Below are 15,448 nucleotides of genomic sequence, written 5' to 3' on the forward strand. Positions count from 1 at the left end.
TGAATTTTTAAATTTATGTAAATAACTCCTAGCCATTAATTATACACCTCTCAGACTTTATTTTTAAAGTTGATAATTTAGGTCAAGCTCAACGAGCCAACTCAAACCCGCCCAAAAAAAGTCAGCACTAAGCTTGGCTATATGGGTTAAAAGGGTAGGATACTTTAAACTCGATCTGAATAAACCAAGCCTGCATTGACTCTGACTCGAATAAGCTTGACATTTAAAATTTTCAGCTCTCTATATATATAGAGTTAGTAATTTTGGCCAAATCCGAACCTAATTAAAAAAAGTTAGAGTCAGGCTTAGCTATATGAGCTTTTTTGAGTGGCTAAGATACTTCAAGCTTGATCCAAATAAGCACGGCCCAAACTGAGCTCAACCTGAATAAGTTTGGCCTGCCCGAGTTACTGACTCTATTATTTGTGTGTATTTAAACCCTCAAATTTTAAGTGATATACATATAATCTCTTAAACTTTAAGTTATGTGTAGATAATTAATATATAAAATTAATCATATAGAGTTATATGCATGAATATTAGAGTTGATGGAATTATAAAGTTTTAAAGGTGAAAGAAGTTATGTGTACATGGTTCAAAATTTAAGGAAGTAATATATAATTTAGCCTGTAAAATATTAGTGATTGCTTTTTTTTTTACTAATAAATGATAATTTTATATATTTTTATTCTTTTAATTTAAATTTTTAAATATTTATTTAAGGCTAATTGAGTTTAATTAGATATTATTTAATTTTATTAGCCAATCTTCAATTTTAAAATTTTAACTATCTAAATCTTGATTTTAAAATATAAATGATATTTTTGATATTTTTACATATTTGCTATTTAATTTTTTTATTTGTACAAATGTTTTAAATTCATTTGAAAAATATTGATAGACATTATTTTGGATAAAAAAAATATGAGCATGCTTGAAGATCAAATCAAGAATTAAATTTTTTAAATTTTGTTTATATTCATCTTGGGTAATTTAATGTAGTTTTTAATTAAAGTTATTTAGAGTATTTTTATTATTTTATTAAATTTTTAAGTTTCATTTAAGAAGAGACTTTGATGAGCACTAGGCTAAAAGGGGAGCTCATTTCAAAAGACTAACTTATTGGGTGAAAGAGTCCCTTACACTTAAAAACCCTACACTAAATGAAAGGGCCCATGATGTGAGACTCATGATAATGCCACTTCGTCAAGAGTTGATGTCTTCAATGACTCTATTATATGACACTTCACTTAGCCTCCTATTTGTCAGAACCCTTTGTGAGTAGTCCTTTTCATGACATCGACCTCTTCATGAAAGTATTAATGTAACAAATACAAGTATAAAGGGAGAGTTCATTCCAAAAGATTAACTTCTTAGAATGAAGAGCTCCTTACACTTATAAACCTAATACTATTTATAAAGCTCTCCAATATAAAACTCGTGATAGAGACGAGGCATGTGACACACAAAAATGGTCACATTGAATTGAATATATATGAAGGAAGGAATAGAGGAGTAAGATGGGGACGAGAGGAAAACGAAGTTAAGATGCAGTGCTTTTTGTCTTTCTCTTCTTTAAGCGGTGGCTTCTTAATTTATTGTATAGTTTGATTTTTAGTTTTATAAAAAATTAATTTTTTTAGCATGATCAATCACAAATTAGTCTTAAACTTTAATTAGATTTTTTAATATTTAATTATTGAATTTTAATTTAGTTTTTAAATTAATTTAATCACAAATAAATTTCCCTCATTATTTAGCTTTTCACAATTATAATTCAAATAGTTAATTCATTGATTTTTAAAGAGATGACCTAGGTTATACTTTATTGTAAAATTTAATTTTTATTTATTTTAGTGTTATTCAACAGCAATGTCACTAGCAATAACTAAAATGAAACAAGTAATTATAATTTTTCTTGTGCAAATTTTTGAGTCACTATAGTCGAAGTGTTATAGATGCCTGTGATTACTTTAATTTAAGTAATAATTATTTTTTTTAGTAATAACTAAAATAAAACAAACAATTATAACTTTTTTTGTATAATTTTTTATTACTAAAGTAGTAATTTGCATTGAAAAAGTTGTAATTATTTATTTTATTCTAGTTATTGTTAAAAGAAAAGCAATCATTACTTAAATTAAAATAATTACTGATATTTATTTTTTTATTTAAACTAGAGCATTTTACTTATTTTACTAAAAATCATTTATGTTAAAAAGTTCCTTAAAAATTTAAGAAAAATTATGAAATTTTGCAAGATCTAATAATTATTTGCATATTTAAAAAAAAATAATTTTAAACCATTTTTCCAGTATCAAGCATTCTAAATGCATTGTTGAGCCACAAATCTCTTAAACTAATTAATATCCGCTTGTACTACTTCCACCCAACTCATCTTTCACGACTACTAGGACTAATTACCGAGGCTAGTTCAGTTCAATCTGTTAAATCCTGTAATTCATAGGAAAAATGACTAATGACTACAATAATAATAATAATAATGAGGGAGGCCTTAATTAAAACAATATACACTTGTTATTTATTACTCATCAACAGTAAAGTCTGGTTCTTCAGGCTTCTGCAGAGAGCTTACAACCCCAGAAGCTGCCTCAGAACACATATTAACCCCTTTTCCGGTGCTCCTACCCTTACTCGATCCATATGCGACTAAGCCTGACGAGCCAGAATTTGGTGTTTCAGGCTCAGCATCATCAGTTTGGTTCATTTTAGCCCTCAGTCCAGCAAGTTCCTTCCTCTTCTTATACCTCCTCCATGCAGCTTGGACGAAACATGCAGCCCATGTTCGCCACTGGTGCGAGTAAAACTTGAACTTGTGCCTCAGCTGTTTACTGTGCAGCCTTCTGAACTGAGACGCTACAAACTTGAGGTCCTCTGACATAAGCGCAAAAGCTTCTACTTCGGAGATGGCCTTCACTGTTCTAGTGGAAGATGGAAGTATGACACTCGGTCGAGGGTCCAATGCCCATGTCAGTATTTCCTCGCCGCAGAAATCGCCCGGACCAATCCGGCATGAATTGAAGAACCCGGTTCGGCCGCCGTTGGTGGTGTAGGAATCCAGATGGCCTCTTATTATGAAGAGCATTTCATCCACTGGATCGCCCTCGCGAACAAGATAGGTGCCCTCGGTGCACAATGCAGGTTTCAGCCTTTCACATATTGCATCTAGCATCCTCTCATCCATTTGGTCAAATAATGGGACCTGTCAATGAAATATCAGTATAATTTACAGCCCTAGTATACCAGCATTTTCATTTACAATAATCTTATACATCTAGACATGTTGACTATCATACTGTAGAATATTAAGGAATAAGATATCACACATGATATTCCTGAACAAGATAGACTAAATATATATTAGATTATAGTGGGCAATTCCGATACTGGTGTAGTGTGTAACAAATCCTAGCATCTTAAATATCTCCGCATCAATGATATTAAGAGAAAATGACATAGCATCAAATCCCTTCTAGAGCAAGATAGGCTTCATATGGATTGAGAACTACATCTTATGAACAAGTGGAACTTGAGGTTTAACATGGGCTTACTCCTCGGACAAGGTCGAGGCAAAGGTGGCGCTTGATGTCTCTTCGAAGATCCACTGGAAGTCCTTTGAGAAGAGCCTCTTCATCAACTCCTCGGGTGGCCAACCATTTATATTGATCATACTTCCTTACGGCTAGTCTTAGTTCCGAAGGTAGCTGTCTGTGATGCATCCATTGTTCTGTATCAGTTCTTTTGACCCTCCACTCTTCTAAGCGGACGGTTGTTGATTGAAGGTATGTCTGAAAATGTTGAGTTCTTTGTCAATCAGCATTCTTATATATCACATGGCAACGTGGTTATGTGTCAATAGAAACAAATAAAATGCACTTACCTGCATATTACCAATAAGCAAGGCAAAAAGAACCAATCCAAGGGTTGCAACTACAATGGCAAACATTATTTCTCCAACAAAAGTGCTAGTGAGAAGATCCTGTCCTAAAGAACTGCACTCATCAATGAGCAGAGAATTAATACTCTAATCAGCGTGATAAGATGCTTCTGAACAGAATATTTGCCCTACTTGCAAGTGGAAAGGACAAAAAGAAAAATCCTTACCTCCCACACCCCCCCCCCCAAAAAAAAAGAAAAAAAGAAAGGTTTGAAGCTTCTTGGCAAGAAGACATGGCTATATTTTCCATAACAAGATATTAAAGAACTAGAGAATAGAGATGTTGTATTTTGGAAAACTATTAACAATTAGATGTTATATTTCTGGCGTTGTTCTTATCACAACAGCTAAACCAAGGATCTAAAGTGTGAGGTGAGCTATATTAAGCTTGCCCTTCCGTTGGAAAACTTCACGATGATGTTTGCATTTACTTTGTGTAAAGTCCAAGAATGATGATCCTCATTTTGGACGCGTAAAAATGAAACTCAAGAAAGTCATGAAGAAAGTAAGGTGATAAAACTTAAAAGCTTACCTCAGATTTCTTAAGCCCCACCAAAGACAGTAGAAATACTTGTTAAAGAATGGTGAGCTTGTGACTTCAGAAGTCACCGCATCACCATATATGCCAAATGGATAAAAGTTGACATCAGGTGAGCATAAATTTGTGACATTACTTGCAATAAACCAGGCGACCCTACTGGCTTCGTTGACCCTGTGGCAGTCAAAATATCCATATTGACAATATGACTTCTCCTGATCACAAACACTTCTCCAGCATGCTTCCTGTCGCTCAATTGATAGAAGATACCACATAGCACCTAAACCCTTTTCAAGATTAGCCCCAACAAAATCGAGAACTATGAGTAAGTTGAGTTAAAAAAGCTTCCTTTCAATATATGAATCAAATGGTTTACATGATTGAGTTTATAACATTCTTCTCAAAATCGAGAAGCCATTTTGATTTTCAAGGTCCGCCATTTAGCAAATGAAGAGAGAACATAAAAAGTTAGCAAAAACATTGCATCCTCTCCTTGGATAACTTTTGGAAGACCATTTCTGGATTTCATCCATATTAAGGCCTTTGTTAAAAGTTGTAAGGCAGAGTGCAGGCATTTATTGGTAAATGATGGGACCAACTGTTGACTGTGGCAGGATTTTTGCAAGTTGAATCTTAGGGAAAAAATATCAATCTTAGGGGAAAAAAATAAAAATTCAATTTAATTCAGCTGGGTATATATTTGTTTGAAAATCAACCTCCTGAAAAACTCAGCTGAAATTATAAGCAACTCTGTTTCAAAATGCACCTTTCTGTTCAAAATTTGATCCACATTCGACCCTTTCCTCTAATCTGTGTGAACAAGACAGATTGCACTTTTCTTTTTTTATCAAACAAGAATTCCTTTTTGAGCAGAAGTTTCCGAATATACTTACATGGCTTGCCAACATGTAAAGCATCAGGTTGTAAGCAGCACCAGCCCATGCTGTTTCCGTTACAACTCCAGTAGCCTTTACAATTGTGATGAAAGTGGGAAAATGAGAAACAGCCTAGGGAGATACTGAAAGATGATGATGAATCGAAGAACATTTTTTGTATTTGCCATGGTAGAACCCCTGAGGAAGGGGATGACAAGCCAAATTAACACCTGGAATAAACAGAATGAAACAGAAATTTACCAGATTTAAGCACCATCGTCCCACTTAACAAGAACGAAAACGATAGAAACTTACCTGTGGAAGAGGCAGAGCAGCAACAAAGTCTAACCAGAAACTCTTCCTGAAGTACCTAAATGCAATCTTAGAAGAATCGATAACAAGTTCTCCTCTCCCAAATACTCGAGAGGAAGGCGCAACATAAGCTGTACGAAACTTCATGAAAATCTGAAACATGTAAAAGAAATCTGCAACTGTTCTAATGACTGTGAGGATAACTTCAGGTGTTATTCCAATCTCAATGCACACTTCATCTTGAACTACTGGCAAGTAAAAGAAGAGGGGGTCCACAAACAAAGATATTAAACATGCCACCAAGAAAATCTTGTTCCATCGGTGAATGGTTTGTCCTCGAGGATCTAGTATTTTTCTTTTCACTCTTTCGTAATCCTCTGAGAATACCCTTGACAATACTCTGCCTCTCAAGAACTTCCCAGTCTTCCCTGTTTCATTCTTCTGAGCCATTTTGGTGCTGCTAGGCTCGGGTATTTGTACTCCATCAATGTTGTATTTTACTTTGATCCCGTTGTCACTGTTAGTCACGGGGATTTTTGCTTGTTCAAGATCATCTTGAAATCTAAAATGACACCCAAATTAGAGGCTTGTGAATTATGGGAAAACAAATTACTGGCAGCATGAACATGACTGTTCAAGACTAGCACAGAATTTCATTGATCTACAACAACAACAACAACAACAAGCCTTTATCCCACTAGGTGGGGTCGGCTACATGGATTGCAAGACGCCATTGTGCTCTATCATTTATTAAGCTTTTAGAAATATTATTAATTAAGAGATCACGTTCAACAACTTCCAAGAGTGTTCTCTTAGGCCTTCCTCTACCTCTCTTAATCGGACTCAAAGTTATATGTTCCACTCTTCTCACTGGTGCCTCCCTTGGCCTTCTTTGTACATGCCCAAACCATCTCAACCGATTTTCTACCATTTTTTCCTCAATAGGTGCCACCCTCACTTTTTCACGTATGTGCTCATTTCGAATTTTATCTTTACGTGTATGTCCGCACATCCATCGTAACATTCTCATCTCTGCTACTCCAACTTTATGCTCTTGCTGTCCCGTTAGAGCCCAGCATTCACTACTATATAACATTGCCGGTCTGATAGCAGTACGATAAAACTTTCCTTTAAGTTTATTAGGCACCTTACGGTCACAAATAACTCCTTTAGCTTTTCTCCAATTAAACCACCCAGCTTGAATTCTATGTGAAATATCTCCACTGATTTCGCCATCATTTTGGATAATGGCTCCCAAATATCTAAACTTTTCCACTTGAGGTATAATTTGATCTCCCAATTTCACTTCCAAATTATTTCGAATAGTCAATGGTGCTAAATAACTTGGGAGATATAAAGAAGGAGACACACCTTACGGATCTTGTATTTCCAAAGCCCATATTTTTCTTTCAGAAGTGTCAACTTCTCTTAAATCAATGAAATAAATCTGGAGAACAAGTAACACACGGATTTATATATATCAGGTGTTGAATCAACCTTCAAGCAATCTCAACTCTTGACATAAGTGAAATTGACCAAGCAGAAATTTCAGGCCACAACAAAAGGAACGACCTATGCGTGACTGCTTAGACTAGGATTCTTGTGAATACATGTATAAAAGATAGATCAACTTGGAGATGAAGCTATCAAGATTCTCCGCCATCTCAAGTCCAATTATCAAGACCCGTCTCTTTCAAACACTAGGCTAAGTTGAATAAAGAGTCGCCCACATGCACCCTTGGGATCAAAATATTCAATATGCATAATGCAGTGAATGCAATCAAAGTAAGAAAACGAAGTTTAAAATTTTGATTCTTTTCGTGCAAACGAAGATCAGAAGATGACCAACGAAAGCTGCAGCATACACCTTCTAGAGTAAGAAAGTTAGAGTCACCAAAAAGCATAAAAAGAAGATCCCAAGTTCCAAACAAAGCGAAACAAGCAATAAATCACTAAATCAGCACTGCTGATCAAAAGCCAATGATGCTGATAATGAAGTTAGCATATCAATGGAAGATAAGTGAGTTTATGTACCTTCTTTCACTATCTTTGGACGTAAGATCTATAGTTAGTACAAGTTAGTGTAGTTACTTACAGGTATTCCAACAAACAGGGAAGCTGCATGAGCTGAAGCGAGACAGACTCCCAGGCATTCCTCTGCAAATATACAACTGCTTCCATTTGCACCTCAAGTCTTTACCATTAGCATGTATGACAAGACCAGTTCAACCTCAGGTGATAATAGGAATCTAAACACACAGAAACTGAGTCATTTTGGGGAGAAAAGAGAGGGAGTTCAAGAGAGGAATACGAGAAGTCGGAGTTCCCGGGGTGTCTTGTCAATCTCCCTTTAAAAATGGGAGATTGAGAGGGGGAGGGGGGAGGAGAGAAGCCAAAGCAGGTATGACTTTGAAGGATGACAAGCGAGAAAGAAATAATCAACATATATGAGGCAGAGCCAGAGAAGCAGGGCCATGATGGTGTGACCAACCGAAGAGCTTAGCCTTGGAGTTTGGAGAGAGAGAGATATATGAATATGATGGCTGGTCCGAACAAAACGCAAAAGAGGGGCTTCTTGCGATTAATTTAACGTGTGAATGATCCGAGGAAGCGTTGACTACGATAGATACGCTGCCATGGAATCTTGACACGTGTGACTTGCACTCGTTTCTCTGCCCTTGAAGCAGAAGCTAAAGCTAGCACCGGGGGTCACTTTTGACGTTTAAAAAAAAAACAAATAAACGCGGATTGATTGACTCATTAAACTTTTATAAAAAATTTTTAAATTTATATTTTTGATACTTCACTCCTTAATTGTATAAATTTCTTAACATTGATACGACACATCATATCATACAATACGGTTTACCTGTCCTTTTATTAAAAAAAAAAAAAGCTAGCACTGGCGAACCGCGATTCAATTCAAGTACAAATCCACACTTTCACATTTCTCCAAGTGGCAGTCCCCATGTTTTCTTTACTTTTTACTTTTACTAATAAAATAATAATAATAATACCTAAATTTAAAATTTTAACATTGAAAATGCTATGTTTTTATATACAATTAATAATAAGATTTTTAGGCAAAATGTTGTGCTCATGGTAAATTTTATAATTATATCCCCGTCGGTGCACAACTGGACCGTCAGCTTATCTGAATCTGTATTTTACCTTTTCACTTTTTCCCCCACAGCCTTTCCAATTTTCTTTATTTTCTCTGCTTAGATATGTAGTTGTAGCATCTGGCTCCAACAATACATTTAAGTTTTTACGGCTCATCTTAAAGTGATTCTTAATAAAGCTACAGATACGTAAAATTACAATGTGATCAGATGTATGATTATAAATTCAAGCAGAAATCAGGCTGAACAGGTAACATTATCTATGACCTATCACCGAGGATTCCTTTCTTATATAAAATATAGTACAGATCATATCATTTACTGTTAGGCCTCCCCCCCCCCCAAACCCAGAACACGATTTTCTTTTTCAAGAATAAATTAAAAATGTCTAAAAATCGGGTTTCGTAAATTCTAGTCCATCCAGCTCAGTGGACCGACAGATCACAGAAATTGATTTTTTTAAAAAAAAATTAATAATTATTGCAATGTTTCTTGAGAAGCAATGAAAGATAAGACGATAGACTTGGCTCAATAATAACTGGATTTGGTGTTTGAGGGGACACCTTCCATTAATCTTCAAGCCATCTTATATGCCCTACCCTCTTCAACCTATTGATGCCCCACTAATATTTTTTAATTCAAAAATTTAAACAAGTTGGGTTCCCAAAATTTTAGAGTCAGAAAATGTTTTTAAACTCAAAATACGCTTGTAAAGATACTTACAACACTCATCAATGAAGTCCTATTGATAGGAAAATTTTAACATACAATATTTTAAATCATGGCCAAATCTTTTCCAGCAAGGCTAACCTTTGTTAGCCCCCACTAATAATTCTTCAAACTTGAAAGCCCCTTGATTGCAAATAATCATAAGTTAATCCCCACACACACCGACATACATACATACATACAATATATACATTCCTGTTTTGTTCTGTTGTGTTTTTTTTTTTCCAAGAAAGAAGAAGAGACCCGGTGAATATTATGAGTTATAACCAGATGAAGCGTATGGATGATACTCCTCTCTCACAAAATAATTGTTTCATGATAGAAGTTGAGGTAAATGATTAATTATATCAGCAAAATATATATAACAACTTAAGTTATTTGTAATTCAATATAAAAATTATGTTTTGATTAATTATCTATAAAATTTGTGGTCTAAGTATTTTGTAATTATAAAGAATTTAAATTTATTAATAAAAAGAAAAGAACGGGAGAGATGTCTGTGACATGGGAGAGGGGTACACATCATGGTCCATTTGAAAGGGACAGAAACAAGCAAGTCCATCCTTCACAACCACACTGAATTATTGGGATCACAAGAGACGGTGTGGCGTTTCCAACGTCTAAATGTCCCTAATTTCATATTCTATTGTGTTGGTTACAACTCTTCTTTTTTCTTTTTTCTTTTTTTTTTTTACTTCAGATCTATTTAACGATTTAAAAGTTGCTTGGGTAATTTTATTTTTCTTCCACTTCAAAAAAATCCATTTTAAATGTTCATTTGACAAAAATTAATCTATGATTTTTTTAAGAAAAGTTACTTTTGACTTTTCAACAAATTTTTAGTTACTTTCCAATAATAAAAGTTTATTTAAATTACTTTTCAAACAATTTTCACGGTATTAAGCCTGCTTGATTAATACATTCTGTAAACGGAGATCATCTGCTAGCCCTAGAAAAAGGGATAATAATAAATCTTTGTTCTAGAATTACCGTTTCCATCGGTGATTCATGCAGGACTGATTGTTCCGAAAATGGAAACGAACTGGCGCGTTTTTTTTTCTTTTCTTCCAAAGATTTCGGTCCATTGTCGTAATATGAAATGAACGAACTAGGGGGGCATACAAGTACATTAACATGACGTTTGGTCTCAACACGAATGTAAATAAGCTAATAACAATCTATACATCTATTATAAACACCACATTTTCATAAACAATCCAGTCTATTTTTGAGACTCGATGTAATGGATCCACATATATTAATAAACTAATATTTAATTAATAAGTAGAATAAAAGAAGTAAACAGGGGTGACAGCCCCTGTGGGAGCATTAATGAGAGAACCGTGATCGGTTGTACCATCCTGAAGATATGGATTTTGAGAAGCCAAGGGTACAGACTGGATCCATACTTGATAGACTCCTCATGCATATTAGGATCAGTTCTAAAACACGTGCGCGCGCGCCTCACTCTTCAATTATATGATCTTATTACAACTTTCCTTCTTCTCGTTGGACTAGTTTCCATTACTTTTCAGCTTGAAGATTTGTGTTGTGCTTTTTTATTAGCTATTTAGTCGCGTTTAATATTCTAATATTCTATCACTGCTCTTTTCATGATAGGATGTTCTCTTCCATTATGAGCCATTTAACAAGTTCAATATTTTTAATTTATATCTTGGGTGCTTTTCTTAAAGCCAATGATCTTGTTCTTTTCTTTAAAGCTTTCAACATCTAGAGAATTTTTCATCCAACAGCACCTAAGAATATCCTCTAATCAATATCAATTTCTAGAGCTCAGGGGTTGCATTATCTCTCATGCTACCTTTGGTATAAAGTGGGAACAAGCATAGGAAATAGACTTTCCTGGAAACCTATTCTCTTATCTATGTCTAGGTGTATCACCAATTTCCAACATACCAAACACAAGTTTAATTTTCTCCCATCCCATTTTTAGACATGGCTTGTCATTAAACCAAGTGACAAGCCTAAGGCGAGCAAAATTAGTTGCTGAAATAACCAAATAATATATCATCAATAGAAGAATCCTTTGACAACCACTCCCCCCCATCCAATCCCTTCTCTCTGTCTCACAATGTTGGTGTGGAGGGGAAAAAAATAAAAGTAAAAATTGCATATCATGCGGCCTGTATAGTGACATTAGTAAGAATTCTCACCCTATTCTTGAGAACCTTGAGCAGCTTCTTTCAAACATGACCTCATGAGCCTTGCAAGCTTTGCACAAGCATCTAAGCATAGCTGCATTCCCTGCATCCAGAAGAAATCAAGTGTCACTGACTTGCATTGGTACATGTACATCATCTCTTCGCATCAAGTTTGCACCTGTTTAAAATGGCAAGGTAACCTTTACCAAATTTATCTAATGGGTTTGAAAGATTTAAATGATCTGATAATTGAAGTAACTCGCAAAAGCAAATACAACACGCAACACAAAGCAGTTCGTTGCAATCAGTAAAAAGAAGAAAAAAGTGTCCAAAGTTTTTGACAGAAGAAATTCCATTAAGAAAAGAAAGAGCATGAGAAATATTCAATCCAAGAAAACGATCACAGTCTTGAAACAGAGTAACATATAAAATTCCCAAAGAAACCTAGTCGGAGAGAAAGCTGTCCAATCTCTTTGCATGTCAGAAATAGCGAATCCATTAAAAAGACATTGTGTGGAGCACTAAAGATAATTCCATCCCATAAGGAATTTGAAGGCAAGAAATGATCACGTTGAAGTTGTTTACAAATTTCAAGAACATATTATAACCGTACCTCGTTAATCTTTGGGGTGGACCAATCCCCGGTGACAGTGAGCTGGGTGATCTCATAACGAGAAGGCATGCAAGTTATCATTAAGCTTCCATCTTGACAGCTTTCCTCCTCCAAAATAGGATCAATAACAAGGTTCTTACCGAGACAACTCTGGGACAAAGAACAAATCAATGCGACTATTATAACAACTTAAACAAGTCTCTTGGAGCAGCAAAGTCAACTAGTGAGTAGAATTTGGCATCTCCCAAAGAAATATTGCATGTAATCCTACGTGCCATTGTGCATAGAATATGGTGACTCCAGAAAAGTAGAAAGTTGGGGTAAATACAAAAAAAAAAGAGAGAGAGGTTTTGTTAGGATGGAAAAGAAGAAATAATAAATAATTTAGCAAGTTTGAAGCTACCCCCAACTCGGAACAGAAAAGAGAAACAGGTGACGAAGATGATGATATGATGATAGTATAAGACAAAAAATTTAATGGGGAAAAATTTAAATGAGAGATGAAACAGCTTAGGCACCCAACAGAACAAGCACAGATTGGAGAAAGTAGCATATATGAGCGAGATCCATACCACAGAAACTGAGGCAACAAGGTCATACATCATTACTCCAGCATCTGCTAGGGCAAGGCTAGCACATGATATGACAACTGGGAGATCACCTGCCGCAAGCCCAACAACATTACTACTGCTAGAAAGTACAAGATTATGGGCCGTTTGAAGCTTAGAGAATAGTAAAATAATATCAAATCAAATGGAACAAAAATTTGCCTGATGATATTGATTACATTGCTTCTCCATCTGATCCAAGTTTATAAAAAATTGCTCCTCATAACTTATAAAACACATTGCAAAAGAAAATAAAAACATAATGAAGAGCTGGTTCTCACACAAGTTACAAGCAACTACAAAGAAATTACACAAAATAACCTCTGCTTTCAATATGTTATCAAAGTCTATACAAGTGACTCAATCAAAGAAAAATGTTTTCACATTTATGGAAGTCAACAAAGATTGGCTGAGGCAATACATAAATGACTGACACCAAGGTAAACCAATGTATCATGTAGAAACACCATTATAAACTGCAAACTTACTGCCACCAGATTCCAGTACCAATGCAAAAACATCCACGGTGGTCTTGGGAAAAGTTTCCAACATTATTGAACCCTCCAAAGCTTTATGAAGCATCGCAGTGTACTCTTTATTGTCCAATCCCTAGCTTGATATGTTTGAATATTAATTTCCACTCAAGATAGCAAAGAGAAAGCCAAAATAGAAGAATTAAAATCTAAAATTATGTTATATACCTGGCCACGAATTGGAGTTGCAAATGTTGTAAAGCTTACATTGCAATTTAGACGCCCTATGTCACTGTACATCATGGCCTTCTTACTCTCTCTTGGCCCAAACCTATATTGAAGAACACAAATAATATATTTACATTAGCTGGAAAGCACAAGCAGTAGCGAATTGGTATAATAAGTCACTAATATGTAAAGTGAAAGATTCACTTACACGGATACAATGACCTTGGTACTCCCAAACTCTGCATAAGCAGATCCAGAGGCAGCATTCACAGCACCAGTTCTGAAAACTGAACCACCAACAAAAAAAAAAATTCTCCTTAATAAATTTTTTTAACCAAAAGACCACTGAGATAAAGATTTTGGAGCAGCAAAAAGATTTTAGAGCAAAAATGGAGGATATATCCACTATAAACATTCTGTCAACTTCAAACTTAAATGCCCTAATCCCAAAAGTTCAATTATAATCTAATTCAAACAATGAATCGTTACAACTTGAGAAGAGTTTTAAATAGAAACATTTAAGCCTAACATTCATGAAATTCACCCTGATAATGATAAAATGAAAGTAATGCATTTATTTAATAATAAGTCTTATAATGAGTAATTTTAAAATTTTTGATCAACATGCACCTCAACATTTTATCTCAATTACTAGTAGTTCATCATGCACTGAGCTAGAAATGCCTAATAAATGAAGCTTACTGGAACCTCGTAATTAACAATAACTTGGTGTAGATGTAGTTCTACATTAACGATCATCATAAACTTACTCATACAGAAACCTTATCTTAGTGAAACTTTGCAAAGTTATGAATAACGCTTAACTGCTTAAGCTTAATATACCAAAGACTAGATAAAAGGACCGTGTACAATTGAATTAAAATGCCGTCTCAGGATGAAAAGGCGTCTGCACCCACACAACTTGGAGTAACTAAAACGACTTTGAATTTTAAGGAATCAATAACCGCAGAAGCTGAAAACAACTAGTAAAAATATAGCAATAAACTTTTTTTAAGAAAGTATGTATTGAATACTCCGAGCCACAAGTTTCCTGATTCAGTTAGCACAAACATCAAAAACATCTGCCGGGAAAAATCAAGTACATGCATGATATATGCATCTTTAACATATACTTTGACTCCCACAATGATGCCAGAAAATGTACTCTAGTAAATTCACTTTAAAATGAGCCAACTTTAAAGTCTCCAAGCAATAAAAAGCAAGCTTAAACACTTATAGTGCATTCGAACCTAATTAACGCCGCAGACGCGCCGCATGGCATGACTTTTTTTTAATCCAGCACATTGAGAATGAAAATGTTACACGAGTCACACATATTATATTTTTTATAATGTAAAAGAGGAATAGGAAAACCGATGAAATATTCCGGTGAATCAATTTGATCTTATCAACTTTGCATAGAGCAGGAGCTTAAAAACCGCATTCAATATATCACGATCAAGCTTACAAGCCCACAGAGAAAACCTAATAAAGAACAAATCATTACAAGGACGCTAACACACAAAAATCAAATATACAGAAATGTTTCAGTGGCTTACAAGCGGGCCTGCACTGGTGAAAGCCACGGCCATCGGGTCGGACCCAATCTTCATTGAAAATAGGAGCCTTGGTTTTCTCGGTGGTCGAAGACGGCGAGTAGGTCGTCGAAGTTGCAGCAGCTTTTCCGGCCATTCCCAATGACGAACCTTCTCGGTTGCTAAAAGTAGCGAATACTGTGTCCGGCACACAGTGAGCCCTGCTTAACACGACGCAAATACAAGGGAACCAAATCAGTGCAATTTCCTGTACTGCTTTTCAGCCCAGAAAAAA

The 15,448-nt window shown here is 35.1% G+C and overlaps 2 protein-coding genes across 5 annotated transcripts; both read right to left on the minus strand.

The window, feature by feature from the left end:
* Positions 1 to 2,515: 2,515 nt before the first annotated feature.
* Positions 2,516 to 8,218, minus strand: LOC129312452 (protein CNGC15c-like). The gene is given in 9 exon segments (XM_054955084.1): positions 2,516 to 3,223; positions 3,573 to 3,809; positions 3,902 to 4,013; positions 4,491 to 4,783; positions 5,390 to 5,475; positions 5,478 to 5,601; positions 5,687 to 6,245; positions 7,055 to 7,130; positions 7,779 to 8,218. Coding segments are annotated over 8 exon segments (2,118 nt in total). The 5' UTR covers positions 7,084 to 7,130; positions 7,779 to 8,218; the 3' UTR covers positions 2,516 to 2,545.
* A 3,320-nt stretch (positions 8,219 to 11,538) lies between these two features.
* On the minus strand, positions 11,539 to 15,421 carry LOC129312973 (exosome complex component RRP41-like). Of its 4 annotated transcripts, none has more exons than XM_054955778.1 (7): positions 15,178 to 15,421; positions 13,827 to 13,905; positions 13,619 to 13,721; positions 13,406 to 13,526; positions 12,882 to 12,970; positions 12,310 to 12,417; positions 11,539 to 11,799 (listed from the first exon to the last, which is right to left on the minus strand). In XM_054955778.1, exons 1-7 carry the CDS (start codon positions 15,308 to 15,310, stop codon positions 11,710 to 11,712), a joined length of 723 nt encoding a protein of 240 aa, XP_054811753.1. In that variant the 5' UTR covers positions 15,311 to 15,421; the 3' UTR covers positions 11,539 to 11,709. The 4 variants fall into 4 exon arrangements, with proteins under 4 accessions (XP_054811753.1, XP_054811752.1, XP_054811755.1 ...); XM_054955777.1 differs by having other exon boundaries at positions 12,310 to 12,459; positions 15,178 to 15,413; XM_054955780.1 differs by having other exon boundaries at positions 11,647 to 11,874.
* Between the last annotated feature and the right edge of the window lie 27 nt (positions 15,422 to 15,448).

Source organism: Prosopis cineraria, unplaced genomic scaffold (assembly GCF_029017545.1).
Source record: "Prosopis cineraria cultivar Desert tree isolate PC_DT_omini unplaced genomic scaffold, ASM2901754v1 PC6, whole genome shotgun sequence".
Classification (NCBI taxonomy): Eukaryota; Viridiplantae; Streptophyta; class Magnoliopsida; order Fabales; family Fabaceae; genus Prosopis; species Prosopis cineraria.

Bases quoted from the DNA above. Each gene is read 5' to 3' on its own strand.
- LOC129312973 (XM_054955777.1), bottom strand. From the start codon at position 15,310: ATGGCCGGAAAAGCTGCTGCAACTTCGACGACCTACTCGCCGTCTTCG. The intron at 13,906-15,177 runs GTAAGCCACTGA...TTGGTGGTTCAG, and splicing joins TCACCAGTGCAGGCCCGCTT to TTTTCAGAACTGGTGCTGTG. The intron at 12,460-12,881 runs GTATGGATCTCG...TCTTTGTCCCAG, and splicing joins TTGTTGCCTCAGTTTCTGTG to AGTTGTCTCGGTAAGAACCT.